Source organism: Erinaceus europaeus, chromosome 3 (assembly GCF_950295315.1).
Source record: "Erinaceus europaeus chromosome 3, mEriEur2.1, whole genome shotgun sequence".
Taxonomy (NCBI): Eukaryota; Metazoa; Chordata; class Mammalia; order Eulipotyphla; family Erinaceidae; genus Erinaceus; species Erinaceus europaeus.
Genome location: NC_080164.1, coordinates 81370238 through 81389514, shown reverse-complemented (window position 1 = coordinate 81389514; position 19277 = coordinate 81370238). Strand labels below are relative to the sequence as shown.

The 19277-nt window shown below is 39.6% G+C and overlaps 1 protein-coding gene across 5 annotated transcripts in view; it reads left to right on the top strand.

Moving 5' to 3' along the window:
* LOC103126234 (ranBP2-like and GRIP domain-containing protein 3) overlaps positions 1-19277 on the top strand; it is an 81829-nt gene that overhangs the window by 19023 nt on the left and 43529 nt on the right. For all 5 annotated transcript variants that reach the window (XM_016194307.2, XM_007537116.3, XM_060187597.1 and 2 more), the window contains exons 5-11: positions 2716-2946; positions 3394-3539; positions 10123-10315; positions 11918-12005; positions 15245-15454; positions 18160-18341; positions 18431-18606. In XM_016194307.2, coding sequence (XP_016049793.2) covers positions 2716-2946; positions 3394-3539; positions 10123-10315; positions 11918-12005; positions 15245-15454; positions 18160-18341; positions 18431-18606 — 1226 coding nt within the window. The remainder of the gene's footprint in view (positions 1-2715; positions 2947-3393; positions 3540-10122; positions 10316-11917; positions 12006-15244; positions 15455-18159; positions 18342-18430; positions 18607-19277) is intronic.

Below are 19277 nucleotides of genomic sequence, written 5' to 3'. Positions count from 1 at the left end.
CTCTCTGTCTTCCTCTCCCTTTCAGTTTCTCTCTGTCTTAACCAAATAAAATAGAAAAAAAAAAAAAAAAGGAGAAAATGCCTCCAGGAGCAGTGGATTCATTGTGCTGGTACTGAGCTCCAGCAACAACTCTGGAAGAGGCAAAATAATTAATAATAATAATGTTTTGAGGGGGTAATGTAAAGCATGTTAACATAGCATTGCATATCTGAAAGTTGATAAGGGAGCAGATCTTGTAAGTCTTTATTATTTTATTTCAATATAATCATTTCAAAATATAAACATCATGAGTTACTTATTTTTACCAGAGTACTGCTCAGCTCTGGCTTATGGTGGTGCTAGGGATTGAATTTGGGGCCTTTGGTGCCTGGGGGCATGAAAATCTTTTTTGCATGACCATTATGCTGTCTCCCCAGCCCTGTTATGTTTATTTCAATATTATAATCTAATACACTGTTACGTTGTAGTTACATGTATTAAAAAGCAATGTCATCTTTTCTATAAAATCATTTCTTCTTGTTAAGCAAATTATTAGGCTTTACAAGTGGTGTCTCATTTACATTTTAATATTTTAAACATTTTGCAGTTTTTTGCTCTTTTTTTTTTTTTTTTTTATAATCTCCAGGGTTGTTTCTGGTGCTCAGTACCTGCAATACGAATTCACTGCTCCTGGAGGCCCTCCCCCCCCCCCCCCGTTGCCCTTGTTGTTTTTCATTATTGTTGGATAGAACAGAGAGAAATTGAGAGAGATGGGGAAGAGAGGGAGAGAAAGACAGACACTTGCAGACCTGCTTTACCACTTGTGTAGTGACTCCGCTGCAAGTGTGGAGCCGGGGGCTTGAACCGGGATCCTTATGCTGGTCCTTGTGCTTTGTACCATGTGCACTTAACCTGTTGCACTACCGCTGAACCCCCACATTTTGCAGTTTTATCGCTAGGTGGTGGGGCTGTTTACTTGTTGTCACCTGGGCTTCACATCTCCAGTCTGACTCAGATATACAGAGGGAAAGACATTACAGTATTGAAGCTTTCTCTAGTGTGCTAGTGGCTGGCTCAAACCTCGGTCACGTGCATGGTACACTATCCAGGTGCACTATTTTGCCTGCCACTATTATTTATAATCTCTTTTATATCTTACTTATTGGATAGAGACAGAAAGACCAAGAGAGAAGGGAAGATAGAGAAGGAGAGAAAGAGACACCTGTAGAACTGCTTCACCACTTGTAAAGCTTTCCTCCTGCAGGTAGGGACTTCAGGCTTGAATCTGGGTCCTTGCACATTTTAACAATTGGACTCAACCAGCTGTCACCAGCCAGTTTATTTAGATAGCTCACCAGGTAGAGCGCACTTTTTCCTTTGTACAGTGACCCAGGTTTGAGTCCCTGGCTATCATGTGGGAGCACCATTGCAAAGGGGAATAGTTTTTGTTGGTACTTGGGATTGAACTTGTGATCTGTGTAATGCCTCAGGCATGAAAGTCTAGTGCAACATCGTATGGTCTCCCTGGCCCTAGCTTTAGCTTTCTTAGTGAGCGGTGGATTATAGTCACAAGGTGAAAGTTAGGCTTGAAGGAAAGTATGGGACATTTGAAGATAGAAGATTATGAGGTGATAACTTAAAGGAATGGAGAAAATTAAAGAAGAATATGAAGTGATGACTTAAAGGAATGGAGAAAATTAAAAATGTCTGTTAATTGTTATTTGCTATTAGTGTTGTAGTGTGTGGGCATAGAAAAAGTAGATGGTAAGATTCATCTAATGAAAAGTGGAACAAATTTAGTTGATACGTAACTAGGCAGTAACTATGGGTATGGTGAATGTTACAATTTTTGCTTGATAGAGGAGGAAAGTATGTATATTTTCTGAAAAATTGAAACTTGTATTGAGAAGCATTTCATGTAGCCAACAAATATATGTAATACTTAAGACAATGTGATTCCCGAGTGGTGTGATTAAAACAGATTCTCAAAAACCTTGTGTGTATGAGACTGAAGTATAACAGCAATGAAGATGAAATGATTCAGAACTTAGTAGCAGTAGCTGGGCTTTTGCTTACCTTGTACATCTTCCAGTTGCAGAGATGAGTAACAGTTGGCAGAGAAACAAGAAGACAAATACTCTATTTCAGTTGCTGGTGAGGAATGTGTGGAGTTGTTAAATGACATGCGTGTTTTAGGAAGCAGCGTTATTAACAGCTGTACATGGGGAGAGGATTTGGAGGTGACCTTGGGAGTTGGTGACATACCCTAACTTCCTGTCCTTCACTAGGCTAGTATAGAGAAAAAGCTATCAGCCTGATGGCCATTCTTTCAAGGTGACATTCCACCCAGTGAAGACCATAAGGTAGACTGGAGGAGTAAGTGCCCTAGAAGGGGTATGGGAAGTATGGAGGATTGAGTTATACCTAGGAAGATCAGAGCAGCTTAATTGACTGGGGTAGTGACTGTGTAGAGGATGCTAGGTAGTGGTCCCGACAATCTCTTAGGTAAGTTTGGGCAGTTAATAACCTACCTAATTCTAGATGTACACTGGGCTTAGCAGTGTACACAGCCACTAACCTCCAAGTAAGATTCTTAAGGTTTAGTCTTTGAAGGGGGCACTGGTGAGGTATGTAGGAGAATGCATCTGGTAATCAGTTATAGGGACCATAATGCAGTTAATAAAATATTTAAATGTACAAATGCTTCTCTAAGTTAATGATGCCTTTAAAAAACAGGAGCAACTTTTAGACTGTAAAGGTGAAGATGGATGGAATAAGCTCTTTGACTTGATCCAGTCTGAACTTTATGCAAGACCTGATGATGTCCATGTGAACATACGACTAGTAGAGCTGTATCGCTCAAATAAAAGACTGAAGGATGCTGTGGCCCACTGCCATGAGGCAGAGAGAAGTGTGGCTTTGCGTTCAAGTTTAGAATGGAATTCATGTGTTGTACAGACCCTGAAGGTAGGTAAAAGCTCTTGGTTGGATTTTGTATCTCTTACAGATAATTGCCATACAAGCCTTTACATTTAAACAGTGATCTCTAAAGACTTTCATTTATTGTTGCAACTAAAGTGAAGATTGATTGATTTTTACCAGAACACTGCTCAGCTGTGGCTTATGGCGGTGCTGGGGATTTGAGCCTGGGGCCTTTGTTGCCTCAGGCATGAAAATCCTTTGTATACCCTTTATGCTGTTTCCTCAGGCCGCAGTTTTTACTTTGATGATTGTGATTTATAATGGGTAGATTAGAGAGACATGTGACATACTCTTTTGCATTTTTAACAGGCTAATTTATAAAATAACTGGTTTTACAAGTACAGACATGCAGAGGAATTTGTAGGCATAAGTGATAACTTTGTAACACTTTCTAAAAATTTGTAACTTACTGTTTTTTCTCTCCAAAAAAAGGAATATCTGGAATCTTCACAGTGTTTAGAGTCTGATAAAAGTAACTGGCGATCAACCAATAAAGACTTACTGCTGGCTTATGCTAACCTTATGCTCCTTACACTCACTACTAGAGATGTACAAGAAAATAGAGAATTATTGGAAAGGTATGTGGACTTAAAACGAGCACTTTAGTGTAAACTATAGATCTTTTTGTAATAATTCAGTTTGCTGCAGCATTCATTTAGATGATTTTGATTTATAATGGGTAGATTAGAGAGACGTGACCATTTTTTTGCATTCTCAATAGACTGATTTATAAAATACCTGGTTTTACAAGTACAGACGTGCAAAGGAATTTATTTATCCAATATTTATTGGGTAGAGACAACCAGAAATGGAGAGGGAAGGGGAAGATAAGTAGAGAGAAGAGCGACACCTGCATCCCTGCTTCACTCGCAAAGCTTTCTCCTGTAGGTGGGGATTGGGGGCTGCAGTAATTTTGTGATAATGTACAAAGGCTAGATGATGAATTAGATGGTAGGAATCGCTCATGGAGGTATTTATGCATGACTTTCACATTTGAAAGTTGGGCCTGATAATTCTTTTTTTAAAAGTATTTGTTGGAAGTCAGGTGGTAGTGCAGCAGTTAAGCACACATGGCAGAAAGCACAAGGACCAGTTTAAGCCCCCTGGCTCTCCACATGAAGCTGGTCTGCAGGTATCTTTCTCTTCCCCTTCTCTCTCAATTTCTCTGTCCTATCTAACAACAAGGACAGCAGTAATAATAACAACAACAACAATAAACAAGGGCAGCAAAAGGAAAAAAAAAATAGTCTCCAGGTGCAGTGGATTCCTAGTGCAGGCACCGAGCCCCAGAATAACCCTGAAGGAAAAAGAAAAAAGTATTTGTCATATATGGTAGAGAAAATGTCATGAGACAGGAAGAGACAAGCCAGAGCACCACTCTGATAGATGTGCTGCTGGGAATTAAACTGGAAGTGTCAGGCATGCTTGGAGAGTCAGGCCTGAAAATGAATGCCCTGGCATTTTATTTTTTGGGATTGTATAAAATGATAAACAGATAATATTGAGTAAGACGAGAAACTAAACATCTGTCAGATGTTTGAGTATAAGCACTTAGCTTTGCTTATATGTCAGGAAACGCTTTTAACTGACAAACCAGTTAAAACGTGCTTCTGTTTTTCTAGATTTTTATTTTGAGGACCGATACCTGCCTATCAGTATTTAAGCCCCCCGTCATTATTATTTTTTTTTCTTGAATAAAAGCATTAGTTGGACCTGCATAAGAATCTTAGTTTAGGGGCTGGGCGCTGGCACACCATGCACAAGGACTCAGGTTTGAGTCCCCAGTCCCCACCTTCAGGTGGGATGCTGCACAAGTGGTAAAGTCTGTCTATCTCTCTCTCTTTTAATTATCTATATTTACTGTATAGAGAGAGCCAGAAATCAAGAGGGAAATGAGTGATCAAGAGGGAGAGAGACAGGGACACGTGCAACACTGCTTTACTACTTGTAAAGCTTTCCCCCTGCGGGTGGGGACTGGGGACTCAAACCCGGGTCTTTGCACACTGTAATGTGCTCATTTAATCAGGTATGCCACCACCTGGCCCCCCTCCCTGTCTCTTTGTCTCCCCTTCCCTCTCTTTGTACTGTCAAATAAAGAGGAAAAAATGGTCCTGGTGGATTCATAATGCTAGCATCTAGCCCCAGTGATAACCCTGGTGACAAAAAAAATAAATAAGGGCGGTAGCACAGCAGGTTAAGCGCGGGCAGGGCCGGCATAAGGATCCCGTTTCCAGCCCCTGGCTCCCCACCTGTTAGGAGAGTCGCTTCACAGGCGGTGAAACAGGTCTCCCTCTCTGCCTTCCCCTCCTCTCTCCATTTCTCTCTGCCCTATCTAACAACGAAATCAACAATAATAACTACAACAATTAAAAAAACAAGGGTAACAAAAGGGAAAATAAAATTATAAAAAAATATATTTAAAAAAATAAAAAGACTGGCTTGCACCAGGATTTCACTAGAACTTGTGGTTCAGTTATGACTTACTGCCTGATTTTGTAAAGCTCCTGCTTAGATAGTCCAATTCTAGTAGATTGAGAGACTATGTACTTGCAAATAGAGATTAATATGTGACCCTTGATAGACAAACTTTACCAGTTTGTTTGAAAAGTGATTCTGTGCCTGGGTTTGAATATCGCCAGCCTTTGGCCCAACTGGGGGGGAGGGATGTGAAATCTGGATGAGTCTGGGGGGTGCTGGGTTTGTGGAGGATCCCCGATGGGGAGGGGGGAGGCTAGGCACGCTGTCCGAACCCCCAAGGGCAGGCAGGGTCTGTGCTCAGACCTGGACCTGCTCCCGGTGGCGTGGTAGGGGTTGGTGGCGCTCCTTGTAGTGGGGCCCTGCAGTATTGTGTGTGTCCCCTCCCCCAGAAATAAGGCAGTGGGGGAGGGGCGAGTCCTTGTGAAACGAGCACGGGCCCAGCTTCCGGAGTTTATTGGCCTAGACTCCCCCTTAATGGAGACAAGAGGAGAGACTTGCACTGCGGCAGCATCCATGCAGCTCTCCGATGTGGGGCCTGGGGGGAGGGCACCAGGCGGGTCTGAGCCCCTGGGCCTTGGTGGGCAGGCGGGGCCAGAGTGAGTGGACTAGAATCCTCACCCCCACTTCCAGCCCCCGCCTTCAGGTGGTCGGGGAGGGTCCCTGTCAGCACAGTGGTTCTGCCTGAGGCTCTCAAGTCCCAGGTTCAGTCCCCAACACCACCATCAGCCCGAACTGAGCAGGGCTCTGATCTCTTTTTATATCTTCCTGTATCTCACTTTAATTTAAATAAATATTAAAATAATAAGAAAAAAAGAGTGATTCTGTTACTCAGATTGGTCAAATGAGAAGTTTTTTACCTAAGTATTAGTTTAGGTATTTTCTTGAAGTTGGTGTTTTAAGATATAGAAGGTAAGAGTAATGTATGAAAAACTAAATTGAATTTTAGATTAAAATTACTTTTAGAAGATATTTATATTTCCTTATCATTTTATATATGGTGATGTCCTTTTTGCTTTCATTTTTTTTTACATAATCATTATACTGTCTTTCCTTGACTCTTTGCTTTTTTTTTTTTAATATATGAGAAATGGTTAAAAAGACAATTTATTAGTATTACTGTGAAAATCTTTTACTTTGATATACATACACAGAAACTATTTTATTAGCTAAGACAGAAATTGTGACGGGTAGGGCAGATAGAAAGGGAGAGAGAAATAGACGTGCAGACCTGCCTCACCACTTGTGAAGCGTTCCTCCTGCAAGTAGGGAGTGGGGGCTTGAGCTTGCATGGGTCCTAGCGCATAGTTACCAAATGCACTTAACTGGATGTGCCACTGCCCGGTCTCTTCAGATATATATATATATATATATATATATATATTTGGTGTATTGATGGTTTATAGTAAGTATGGTTGTTGATACATGTATAAATTTTCAGTTTTGTGGATGGGGTAGATTCCATAATGGTCATGCAAACAGACTCATGCCTGAGGCTCCAAAGTCCCAGGTTCAGTTCCATGCACTACCATAAATCAGAGCTGAGCAGTGCTCTGGTTTAAAAAAAAAAAAACAAAGAAAAAGAAAAAAGAAATCTCAGTTTTCTATAAAATACTATCATCCCAGCCCAAGTCTTCCTCTACCGTCATGCACTAGGATCTAGAAGCTATGTCCTTGCCCTCCCCCTCCACAGTCCTTTACTTAGGTGCAATACATGGGAAAATTTTAACCTTAGTGGTTCCCTCAAAGTATTTTTCAGAACTCTAGGAATCCTTCAGTCTTATTGCTAGAAGAAATAGCAATGCTCAGATTTTTTATATTAACTTGCTTTAAAAATTCTGTTTCACATTTCTATTGTTTGCTTTTCTTATAAAACAAAAATCCTCAGAGATCTTGGGAGTTGTGAAGTACTAATCATAATTAGTACATTCATTAACATAATGGAAATACTATCAGAGCTCACCTGGCAGAGCACAAGGACCTGGGTTTGAGTGTCCAGCATCACATGGGAGCATTATATACAGCACCAGGGGGAGATTTATGAACAGTGCTACAGTTCTGCCTATCTTTCTCTCACCCTCTCTGATACTAAGAGGAGAAAAAGACGAGGAAAATGATTCAGTGGATATAAATGCTTGAGGCCTCAGTGGTCCCAGGTTCAATCTTTTGCTATACTGTATGCTATAGTTGAGCAGCACTCTGGTGTCTGTCTTACAAAAAAAAAAGTAAATAAATCTAAATTTAAAGGAAGAAATATAAGAATGGAGTCTATTGGAGTCGTGAGATTGTGCAGATAGAAAAGCCTTGGGTCGGGAGTCGGGCTGTAGCGCAGCGGGTTAAGTGCAGGTGGCGCAAAGCACAAGGACCAGCATAAGGATCCCGGTTCAAACCCCGACTCCCCACCTGCAGGGGAGTCACTTCACAGGCGGTGAAGCAGGTCTGCAGGTGTCTATCTTTCTCTCCCTTTCTCTGTCTTCCCCTCCTCTCTCCGTTTCTCTCTGTCCTATCCAACAACGACGACAACAACAATAATAACTACAACAATAAAACAAGGGCAACAAAAAGGAATAAATAAATAAAAATAAAAAAAAAAAGGCCTTGGCTCTAAAACAAAAAACCCTGTAATTTTTTAAGAAGAACAGTTGAATTGATAATTCAAATATCAGTTATTTGGTTCTAATTTATCTGTTAAAGCACTTTAATATTTTAAGAAATATTTGTTCATTCATTTATGGATAGAGACAGACATTGAGAGGGAAAAGGGAAAAAGAAAGGGAGAAAAACATGCCCAGCACTGCTTCTTTGCTTGTAAAGCTTCTTCCCTGCAGGTGGGGACTTGAACCCAGGTCCTTGTGCTTTAACATGTGTACTCTTAACAGGTGTGCTACTCCATGGCCCTTTTGGTTTTAATTTCAAAATGGAATGTCTAATATGAAAATGTGTAATTAACTGTGTGATTACAAAGAAACTAGAAAATATTTTAGCATTTATTTCTGACTTGCTATAATGTAGTTACTATAACCAGTAATCTTGTTATTTGACATATGTTCTATAATTAGCAGGGTTGAAAGTACTGTTTAGAAAAAGACATCTTTATAGAGTTTAAGCTTGCTATGTAGGAAGTATATAGGGTAAAAATAAACACCAATTATTTGCTTTTTGTTCTTTTGACATGAGGGTTATTTAAAAAAATATTTATTCCCTTTTGTTGGCCTTGTTTTATTTTTGTAGTTATTATTGTTATTGATATCATTGTTGTTGGATAGGACAGAGAGAAATGGAGAGAGGAGGGGAAGACATACACCTGCAGACCTGCTTCACTGCGTGTGAAGAGACTCCCCTGCAGGTGGAGAGCCGAGGGTTTGAACCGGGTTCCTTATGCCAGTCCTTGCACTTTGCACCACCTCCGCTTAACCCACTGTGCTACTGCCTGACTCCCTGACATGAGTGTTATTGCCTTGACTTGGCCCTATTGCTTCCTGTGACACTTCCCATCCCCCCCCTTTTTGATAGAGGGTTAAAGATAGGTAAGAGGAAAGAGGGGCAGAGAAGAGCAGGAGAGGTACTCTTCTCTATTACACAGGAAGCTCCCCCCCCCCCCCATGCAGGTGGTCCCCAGGGGCTTGAATACTCATCCTTAAGTGTGGTAATGTGTGCTCTATTGGCCCCTAATTCTTTTTTGCCTCCAGGGTTATTGCTGGGGCTCAGTGCCTGTACTATGAATCCACTGCTCCTGGAGGCCATTTTTTCCATTTTTGTTGCCCTTGTTATTATTGTAATTGCTGTTATTGTCAGATGGGACAGAGAAATTGAGAGAAGGGTAAGATAGGAGGAGAGAAAAGATAGACCTGCATACCTGCTTCACTTCTTGTGAAGCAACCCCCACCCCCAAATGTGGGGAGCCAGGGACTCAAGCCGGCATCCTTATACCACTTCTTGTGCTTCTCACCATGTGAGCTTATCCCACTGTGCTACCGCCTGACCACTAATAATTCTTAAAGAATTATTAATTCAGAGCACCAGCCAGTGTCCCACTTGGTTATGCACACACATTACAGAGCACAAGGACACAGGCCCCCACCTGCAGGGGGAAAGCTTCATGATTGATGAAGCAGAACTTCAGGTGTCTCTCTCTGCCCCTTTCCCTATTCCCCCTTCCCCTCTAAATTTCTGTCTCTAATAAATAAATAAGTGAATAGTAAAAATAAATAATTTTTATTTATTTATTTATATATTTATTTCCTCGGGTTATCACTGAGGCTCGGTGCCAGCACTACAGATCCACTGCTCCTGGAGGCTTTTTTCCCATTTTGTTGCCCTTGTTGTTGTTATTGTTGTTATTATAGCTGTTGTTGTTGGATAGGACAGAGAGAAACCGAGAGAGAAAGGAAAGACAGACACCTCCAGACCCGCTTCACCATTTGTGAAGCAACCCCCCTGCAGATGGGGAGCTGAGGGTTTGAACTGGGATCCTTATCCTGGTCCTTGCGCTTTGCCATGTGTGCTTAACTTGCTGCACTACTGCCCAGCCCCACAATAAAAATAAATAGTTTTTAAAAATAATTGTTAATTCATATGGTGAAGATAAAGCCATAAACTGCTGTTAATTTTGTTTTGCCATATCAATGAAACCATAATGACTTACACTAGGTTTAATGAATATTACACTTGACTTTTTTCTTATAGTTTTGATAGTGCTCTGCAGTCTGTGAAATCTTGTGCTAGTGGAAATGATGAACTCTCAGCTACTTTCTTAGAAGTAAAAGGCCATTTCTACCTACATGCTGGCTCTCTGCTTTTGAAGATGGGTCAGCACAGTGATGTGCAGTGGAGAGCTCTGTCAGAGCTGGCTGCATTGTGCTATCTCATAGCATTTCAGGTAAGCTATTACTGATTTGGGTGCACTTGACATTTCACTGAGTTTTTACCGTATTTTATGTGGTAATATGTCCTGGTTGTTGCCAGAAGATGAATTAAAAAAAAAATCAAAAAGCATTCTGTACACTCTATTTAGCTTGCTTTATTTCCATAAAGTATATCTTGATGACATGACTTTCTTACCAGTATTGAAAGTATTATCCTGATGGTTACACATTATTCCATCCTCTGACTCTGTCTTGACTTAAGGTGTACTAAGCTAGTGGTCTAAAACTAAGACATTCAGACCCTCTTGCACTTTTGCTGTGCTACTTTGAATAATTCTGCAGCCGGTAACTTAAGTCAAGATATGTCAAGAGTTACAGGTAGAATAAAAGAAAAAAAAAATTGAGTCATAGTGTATCAATTTATAATTTTTTTAACTACTGCCCAATTTCTATAACAGGATTATAGCCAAATTTAATATGCACTGATGTACTAGATTATCCTCCTACTGCTTATTTAGAAAGTTGTTAGAGGAGGTTGGGTAGTGGTGCATTTGCTAGAGTTCACACGTTACATGTGCTTGGACTTTACTTGAAGCCCCTGGTCTTTAACTGCAGGGGGCAAAACTTTACTAGTGGTGGGGTAGCGCTGTTTCCTGTCTTTCTCTTTCTGTCTCTCATCCCCTTTTTATAAAAAAAAAATGTCACTGGAGATTTAACAGCAGTTATTTCATAGTATCCCATGAGTGTTTCATTGTGTGAAGTAAAAATATAACTGAGGTGTTTTTTTGTTTTTTTTTTCCCTTTTGGTTTTGAAAATCTCATTCTGGGGGCCAGGCCTAGGTCTATCTTCTGCTGCTGTAGTTCTGTTTATACAAGGCAGACAATTTCTCTTACTAAATGGTCCTTTTCCCTAAATGTAGTTTAAATGTCTTTCAGTACAATAGAAAATAATTTCTCAGAAGTACTTTGTAGACATTTTTAAAAAATACCCAAATTCATGGTTCCTAATTCCCTGCTCCTCCCCAACTCAGTGTAGCCATTGGCGAACTGTTTACTCATTGTCAAAAAGCACAGTGTAATAGCAAGGAAATAATTATAAGAAATATAGATGTCACTTGGTTAAGCTTATGTCTTACCACATTCAAGGTCCTGGGTTTAAGCCTCCGATCCCTACCTGCAAGGGAGAATTCAGGAGTGATGAATTAGATCTGCAGCTGTCTCTTTCTCTCCCTCTTTTTTAAAAAAAACAATATTTATTTATTCCCTTTTGTTGCCCTTAATTGTTTTATTGTTGTAGTTATTGGTGTCATTGTTGGATAGGCCAGAGAGAATGGAGAGAGGAGGGGGAGAGAAAGACAGACACCTGCAGACCTGCTTCACCGCCTGTGAAGCGACTACCCTGCAGTTGGGGAGCCAGTGGCTCTAACTGGGATCCTTATGCCGGTCCTTGCCCTTTGTGCCACATGCACTTAGCCTGCTGTGCTACCGCCTGACCTCCTCTCTCTCTCTGTCTCTGTCTCTGTCTCCTCCACTCCTCTGTTTCTCTCTGTTCTATCAAAGTTTGAAAAAAAATAAATATGAATGTCACCGAATATTTCTATTATAAAATTTATCAGGTTCCAAGACCGAAGATTAAATTAATAAAAGGAGAAGCTGGACAGAATCTGCTGGAAATGATGGCCTTTGATCGTCTGAGCCAATCAGGTAACGAGCGATTCAGTTTAGAAAGGAAAGTGTAGGGGGCCGGGTGTGGTGCACCTGGCTAAGTATTCATACATACTATTTTGTGGAAGGACCTGGGTTTGAGGCTCTACTCCCTACTTGCAGGGGGGAAACTTCAAGACTGTGAAGCAGATTACAAAACAAAACAAAACAAACAAAAAAAACATACCTGGAGTGGTAGATTCGTAGTGCTGGCATCAAGCCCTAGGGAAGCAAAAGAAAAAGAAGTGTCTCTATTAATGTTTAATGATACTGTTCTTTTTCCTTCTTCTTCTCCTTCTCCTTCTCCTTCTCCTTCTCCTTCTCCTTCTCCTTCTCCTTCTCCTTCTCCTCCTCCTCCTGTCTATTAGTATGTTTAATGATACTTTTCTTCTTCCTCCTCCTTCTTCTACTTCTCCTTTTTCTTCTTCTTCTTCCTCCTCCTTCTTCCTTCTTCTTTTTTTTTTTTTTTAGAAAGAGAACCATACATTACTGTCACTTTCTGTGCTGAGAGTCTTCTCAAGCTTCGTTGTCTACAGAACCTTTGCTCCTACACTCATCACCTCCCAGGCTGTTTATAATATAATGGTTTATATGCTTGTCTTAAACATTTGTTTTCTTTGCCATATTAGATTAGGGTAATAGATACTGATTTTGGGGAGAGGAGAGTATTTCTTATTAAAGGAGTGTTTGGTATGCTTGCTCCTAGGTAGAGAAACTCCTTAAGTCCTTTGACCTTTATTTTGAAAAAATTTATATACATGTATGTATATTTTTCCTTTTTAAATTATTTTGAGAAAGAGACCAGAGTAAAACTTAGCTCTAGCATTTACAGTGTTGGGGATTGGGACTAGGACCTCATACATGCATGCATGTCTTATGTTCTACCACTAAAGCACCCCCTCCCTGTGTCCCCTAGTCTTGATTTTATATATATAGTCTCAGTATTTCTAAGCACTGTCTGAATGGAGAAAATGACTTTTGCTAGCCATCAGTTACTTCTATGGGGAATTCAGAGAATAGTAATCTTATGGGCAATAGAAAATGAATACTTGCATACTTGAAATTTGTAGATTTGTTCCAATTTTTATTTATTTCCCATTTTGGGGAGAAGGCTTCTAGGAGTTATTGTATAGTTGTGGGATTTTCTTTTCTTTTTTTTTTTTTTTTTTTTAGTTGTGGGATTTTCTAAGAGGCAGAACTTTCAAAGATAAATTGGGTAGTGAATGAAAGAAACAGTATTTTCTTCTTATTTTTATTCAGTAATGATTCAAGACTGCAGCATAAGGGGTAAAATTGTATACAATTCTACCACCAAAATTCCACATCCCATTCCATCTACTGGAAGTTTTCCTACATTTTATCCCTCTGGGAACATGGACCAAAATTCTGTATAGGATGCAGAAGGTGGAAGGTCTAACTTCTGTAATTGCTTCTCCACTGGACACACAGGTGTTGGCAGGTTGATCCATACTCCCAGCCTGAGAAATAGTATTTTCTATAGGAAACAGTTTTGGTATGATTTGAGTAAACATCGTAAAGAGCAAGCCATATTTATTAGTTATTAAATCAGAAGTGGTTTGAGCTTTGTTCTGTAGTTTGGTTATCTGTTAAAGAAATTTTTTTATACTAATTAATTTTGTCTTCACGGGGGCTTTCCTGCCCCCGATTTTTTCAGATAGAGTCAAAGACACCAACACCTGAAATTTTTGCCAGGTTGGTGGGGGCTAGTCTTGTGCCTGAGTAATGAACACAATAAAAGCAAGTCCACTGTCTAAGTGAGTTATCTTGCCTGCCACAGTAAATAGTCATATATCCTCTTACTTAATTTTAACATTTTTTTAGTTATATTCTCTTTCCTCATTACTGGGGCTTCACTACTCTGGAGTTATGATAGAGATGGAGAGGGGAGGGGAATAATTACATTACTGCTTAACATAGTGCATGGGGGCTTGGGCTCTATCTAGCCCGGGCAATTTAAATCCTAAAACAGATGCTCTTCTACCTGAAATATCTCACCTGCTTTATTTTTTAATTTATTTATTTAAAAATGTTATCTTTATTTATTGGATAGAGACAGCCAGAAATTAAGAAAAGGAGATAGATAGAGACTGAGAGGCATCTGCAGTACTGCTTCATCACTTGCAAAGCTTTTCCTCTGCAGGTGGGGACTAGGGGCTTGAACCTGGGTCCTTGTGCATTGTAACATATGCACGCAACCAGTTAGGCCATCACCCAGCCTCCTGTATTTATTTTTTTAATCAAAGAAGTGTATAAAGGATAAAATAACAGGCAGTATAAGGACATGACAAAATAAGAAACCATAAAATAAGTCAAATACAGAGATAATTGTTAACAAATGTCACATTTTTAATTAGCAGTAGTTATTTAAATGTTTCCGAGAAAAGTGATTAGCAGTTTGAAAATAAAAAGTTAACTTTTTTTGAGGGGGGGGGAGATAGAGAGGTATAGAGAAAGATGGATACTTGCTTTAGTGCCTGTGCTATAATTCTATTGCTCCTCGCAGCCATTTTTCCCTGGATCCCCCCCCCCCCTTTTATTTGCTAGGACAGAGAATAATTTAGAGAGGTGGGGAAGATAGAGAGGGAGAAAGACACTTGTAGCCCTGCTTCACTGCTTATGATGTTTCCTCCCTGCAAGTGGGGACCAGACGCTTGAGTCTAGGTCCTTATACATGCCAATGTGTATGCTTAATTGAGTACACCACTGCCTAGTACCCCAAGTAAGTATTTCTTAAAAGCTTTATAAAGGATAGTTCTCATCAGCCAGGTCTACAAATAAGTTTATCAGACCAGAGAATTTGAGTTGCCCCTACTGTCCTGTTGGCACTAAATCACATACTTTTCTGTCTGAAATGCAAATAGTTTTAATGTTTTATACACACATTTCTGTGTTTTTATATTCTTTTACTCTAGCATATGGACATGGATGTTATTAAACTTGTAATCTGCTTTTCCCCATAGTATACTTTCTATTGTGATTAGGTTTGAGGGTTAAGTAATAACCGTGTTATTCCTACTTTGCGTATATGAATAAGATTTTGAGAGATATGAGTAAAAACATTTTTATTTTCCTAAAACCAGCATACTGTTCAGCTCTGGTTTATCTTAGTGGTGCCAAGGATTGAACTTGGGACCTCTGAGCCTCAGGTATGAAACTACTGCTGTGATAACTCTGGCCCAAAGCAGTATTTTTAATGACAGAAATACTTTGCTTTTCAGGGCACATGCTGCTCAACTTATCTTGTGACAAGGAAGATTTTTTAAAAGAAGTTGTAGAATCTTTTGCCAATGAAAGTGGGCAGTCTGCTTTATATGATGCTCTGTTTTCTAGTCATCTGCCTAAGGAAAGATCTTTTCTTGGTAGTGATGTTATTGGAAATGTTGATGTACAAGCACCAGAACCTGATGATTTGGCTAGATATGATGTTGGTAAGTATATTATATCTTTGAAGATAAATAGTCTACATATTCTCTTATAATGGGAAAATGTATGTAGACTCCCTCTAATGTCTGACATTTTCTAGTATTCCTTTCCAAGTACTTGGTGTGTGAAGGGTTTGTGGGACAATCGTAACTTTTATAAATTAGTCACATTTGTGTGCCCCTTTTACTCTTAAACATTCAAGTTTACAGTTTCTATCATTTAAAAATAATACTGCAATGAAATATTTGATGCAAATTGTTTTTATTTCAAATCTCCATTTGTAGTTTTTAAAAACAGGATATCCAAGTAATAGGTGTGAATTATAAAGGAGGAGAAGGCAGGGCCATAGAAAAAAAGGACAAATATATATAAATAGTTATAGAAATGATAATCAGCCTGTATCTGAGATCTTGGGAGAACTACTGCAGTTTTCAGTGGAGGAATGGGGACACAAAACTCTAGTGGTGGGAACAGTGTGGAATCGTACTGTTATTTTATAATTTTGTAAATATTAAATCCCTAATAAAAGGTGTGTGGGGGGGAACACTCAGAAGTAGTAGGTGTGACTTAAAAGGGAAGAGAAGGCAGGGCCATAGGAAAAAAATGGGCAAATATATACAAATTTAGATAGATAGTTATAGAAATAATAATTAACCCATATTTGTGATCTTGGGAGAACTGTAGTTTCCAGTAGAGGGAATGGGAAGACAGAACTCTGGTGGTGGGAGCGGTGTGGAATTTTACTCTTACCTTATAATTTTATAATTTTGTATATCTTTCCTCCCTGTTTTCTTCCCTCCCTCCTTCCTTCTCTCTCTCTCTCTCCCCTCCCCCCCTTTCTTCCTGTCTCTTTCGCCCTTTCTCTCTTCATCTCCTCCTCTCTCTTTACCAGAGAACTGTTCAGCTCTGACTTTTGGTAGTGTAGGGGATTGAACCTGGGCCTTTGGAGCCTCAGGCATGACAGTCTTTTTGCATAATCATTATGCTATCTATCCCTGATGTCTTATAATTTTGTAAACCTCTATTAAGTCACTAGGAAAAAAATATTAAATATATTAAAAAAAAAAAACCAGGATATCGGGGAGTTGGGAGGTAGCTGAGCAGGTTGAGTGCACGTGGCATGAAACACAAGGACCAGTATAAGGATCCTGGTTTGAGCCCCCGGCTCCCCACCTGCAGGGGAGTCGCTTCACAGGTGGTGAAGCAGGCCTGCAGGTATCTTATCTTTCTCTCCTCCTCTCTATGTCTTCTCCTCCTCTCTCCATTTCTCTCTGTCCTAACTAACAACGATGACATCAATAGCAACAAAAGTTACGACAATAAAAAAAAAACAAGGGCAACAAAAGGGAAAATAAATATTAAAAAAAAAAAACCCAGGATATCAGACAAAGGAGATGAACATGTTTATTCTCTTGGCAGAAAGCTTTGTTTCTTGAAGCCTGTAGCTTTTTTTAAAACTAGTTAATTTTTTTATGTGATGGAGAGAAGTCGAGAGGGGAAGCGGGGTTGAGAAATAAAGACATCTGCAGCATTGCTCTCACTCTTTGTGAAGCTTCCCCTTTATAGGTATGGATCAGGGGCCTGAACCCTTTTCTCACGGTAATATGTGTACCCAACCAGATATGCCATCGCCTAACCCTGCCTGTAGCATTTTGGTACTGAATGTCTTATAGCAGGACACATCCATTTTCCTAATGGGTTAGTGTAGTGTTCTCCATTGTTTTAAGGACTCATTTGAAAGGAAGATTCACTTTCTCAGGGGTCTTAAGGAATAGTCACCATTTATTTGGTGCTCTCAGTAGATTTTTGTTTATGTTTTAGATAGAGATTAGGAGACGGAATGAAAGAAACTACAGCACCAAAATTTCCTTTAGTGAGCTGGGGTCTGGCAAGACAGCACACTATTCAAATGAGCTGTTGGATTGTTGAAGTTGTGACATTTTTTTTTAATGTTTTTTTTATTATTATTATCTTTATTTAAACTGAGAGGGTAGGCTGAGACAAATGAAGAGAGAAAGAGATAACCACTGCTTCACCACTTGGCACAGCTTTCTCTCTGTAAGTAGGGACCTGGGGTTTAAACTCAGTCCTTGCACATTGAAAGATCTGCACATTGGGGGAGGTTGAGAGGCAGTAGTGCAGCAGATTAAGTGCACATGGTGCAAACCATAAGGACCGGGCCAAGTTTGAGTCACTGGCTCCCCCCCGCAGGAGGTTTTGTTTCACAAGTGGCGAAGTGTGTCTGCAGGTGTCTGTCTTTCTCTCCCCCTTGATTTTTGCCATATAAACTTCTAATGAATTTTCTAGTTTTTCTTAGTTGAACGTGAAAAATACATTGTGGTCCGGGAGGTGGCGCAGTGGGTAAGGCTTTGGACTCTAGAGCATGAGGTCCCGAGTTCAGTCCCTGGCATGTACCAGAGTACCACATGTACCAGAGTGATGTCTGGTTCTTTCTCTCTCTCCTCTTATCATTTCTCATGAATAAATAAATAAATTCTTTAAAAAAAATACATGGTAACTAATCTTATTAAAATTCTTAGATGCTTAGTTTGAATACTGAGACTTCGCAAGTCAAAGAATGTTCCCCAACTCTGATACAGAAATGCAGTTATAAAATTAAAAAACATTACGTATGGACTAGTTATGTTGGCAAAATTAAGGATGCAAAAATATTTTACTAACCTCAGCCAAATTTTTTATTTTATTTCAGGTGCAGTCCGAGCACATAATGGCAGTCTTCAGCACCTTACTTGGCTTGGCTTACAGTGGAATTCATTACCTTCTTTACCAGCAGTTCGCAAATGGCTAAAACAGCTTTTTCATCATTTGCCCCAGGAAACCTCAAGACTTGAAACAAATGTACCTGAATCAATATGTATTTTAGATCTTGAAGTAAGCAAAGATTTTAAACAAATTAAGTGTTTCTATTTGAATTTAATAGTTTTGTAACTTAAATTGAATTTTCTTAATTATTAAAACAGGTATTTTTACTTGGAGTAATATATACCAGCCACTTACAGTTGAAAGAGAAATGCAGTTCTCATTGCAACTTCTATCAGCCACTGTGCTTACCACTTCCTGTGTGTAAACAGCTCTGTACAGAAAGACAAAAATCTTGGTGGGATGCAGTTTGTAATTTAATTCACAGAAAAGCAATGTAAGTAGTACAATATTCTCGTCTACCTTATTGCCTATACATTTCAACGTAATTTCCATGCGAAGATTTCTTTGTTTTTTTAAAATTATTATTATTTTATTGGTGTTTTAATAATGATCGACAAGAAGGATAAGAAGGGTACCATACAGTTCCCACCACCAGAGTTCCACATCCCATCCCCTCATTAGAAACTTCCCTATTCTTTGTCCCTCTGGGAGTATGGGACAAAATTGTTTTTGGGGTGCAGAAGGTGGCTTCTGTAATTGCTTCTCCACTGGGTATGGGTATGGACAAGTTGATCTTCACCCCCAGCCTGTCTGTCTTTTTCCAATGGGGCAGGGCTCTGGAGAGGTGAGTCCAGGACTCATTGGTGAGGTTGTCTACCCAGGAAAGTCAGTTTGGTGTCATGGCAGCTTCTGCAACTTGGTAGCTGAAAAGCATTAAGATATAAAGGAGAACAAATAGTTTAATAACCAGGAACCTACAGGTAAAAGTATAGCAGATGAGATTTAGGGTCTTCATGTTCGAAGAAGCTAGGAAGTCTATTTTAGAGGCCCATTACTTTACTAATTTTTGCCTGAATCTGACAGCTAACATGCAGGTGGGCTAAAAGTATTGTCTGGGGAGATGGTGTCAGAATTGGGAGTAGAACTAGAAAGCTGGATAAGGTC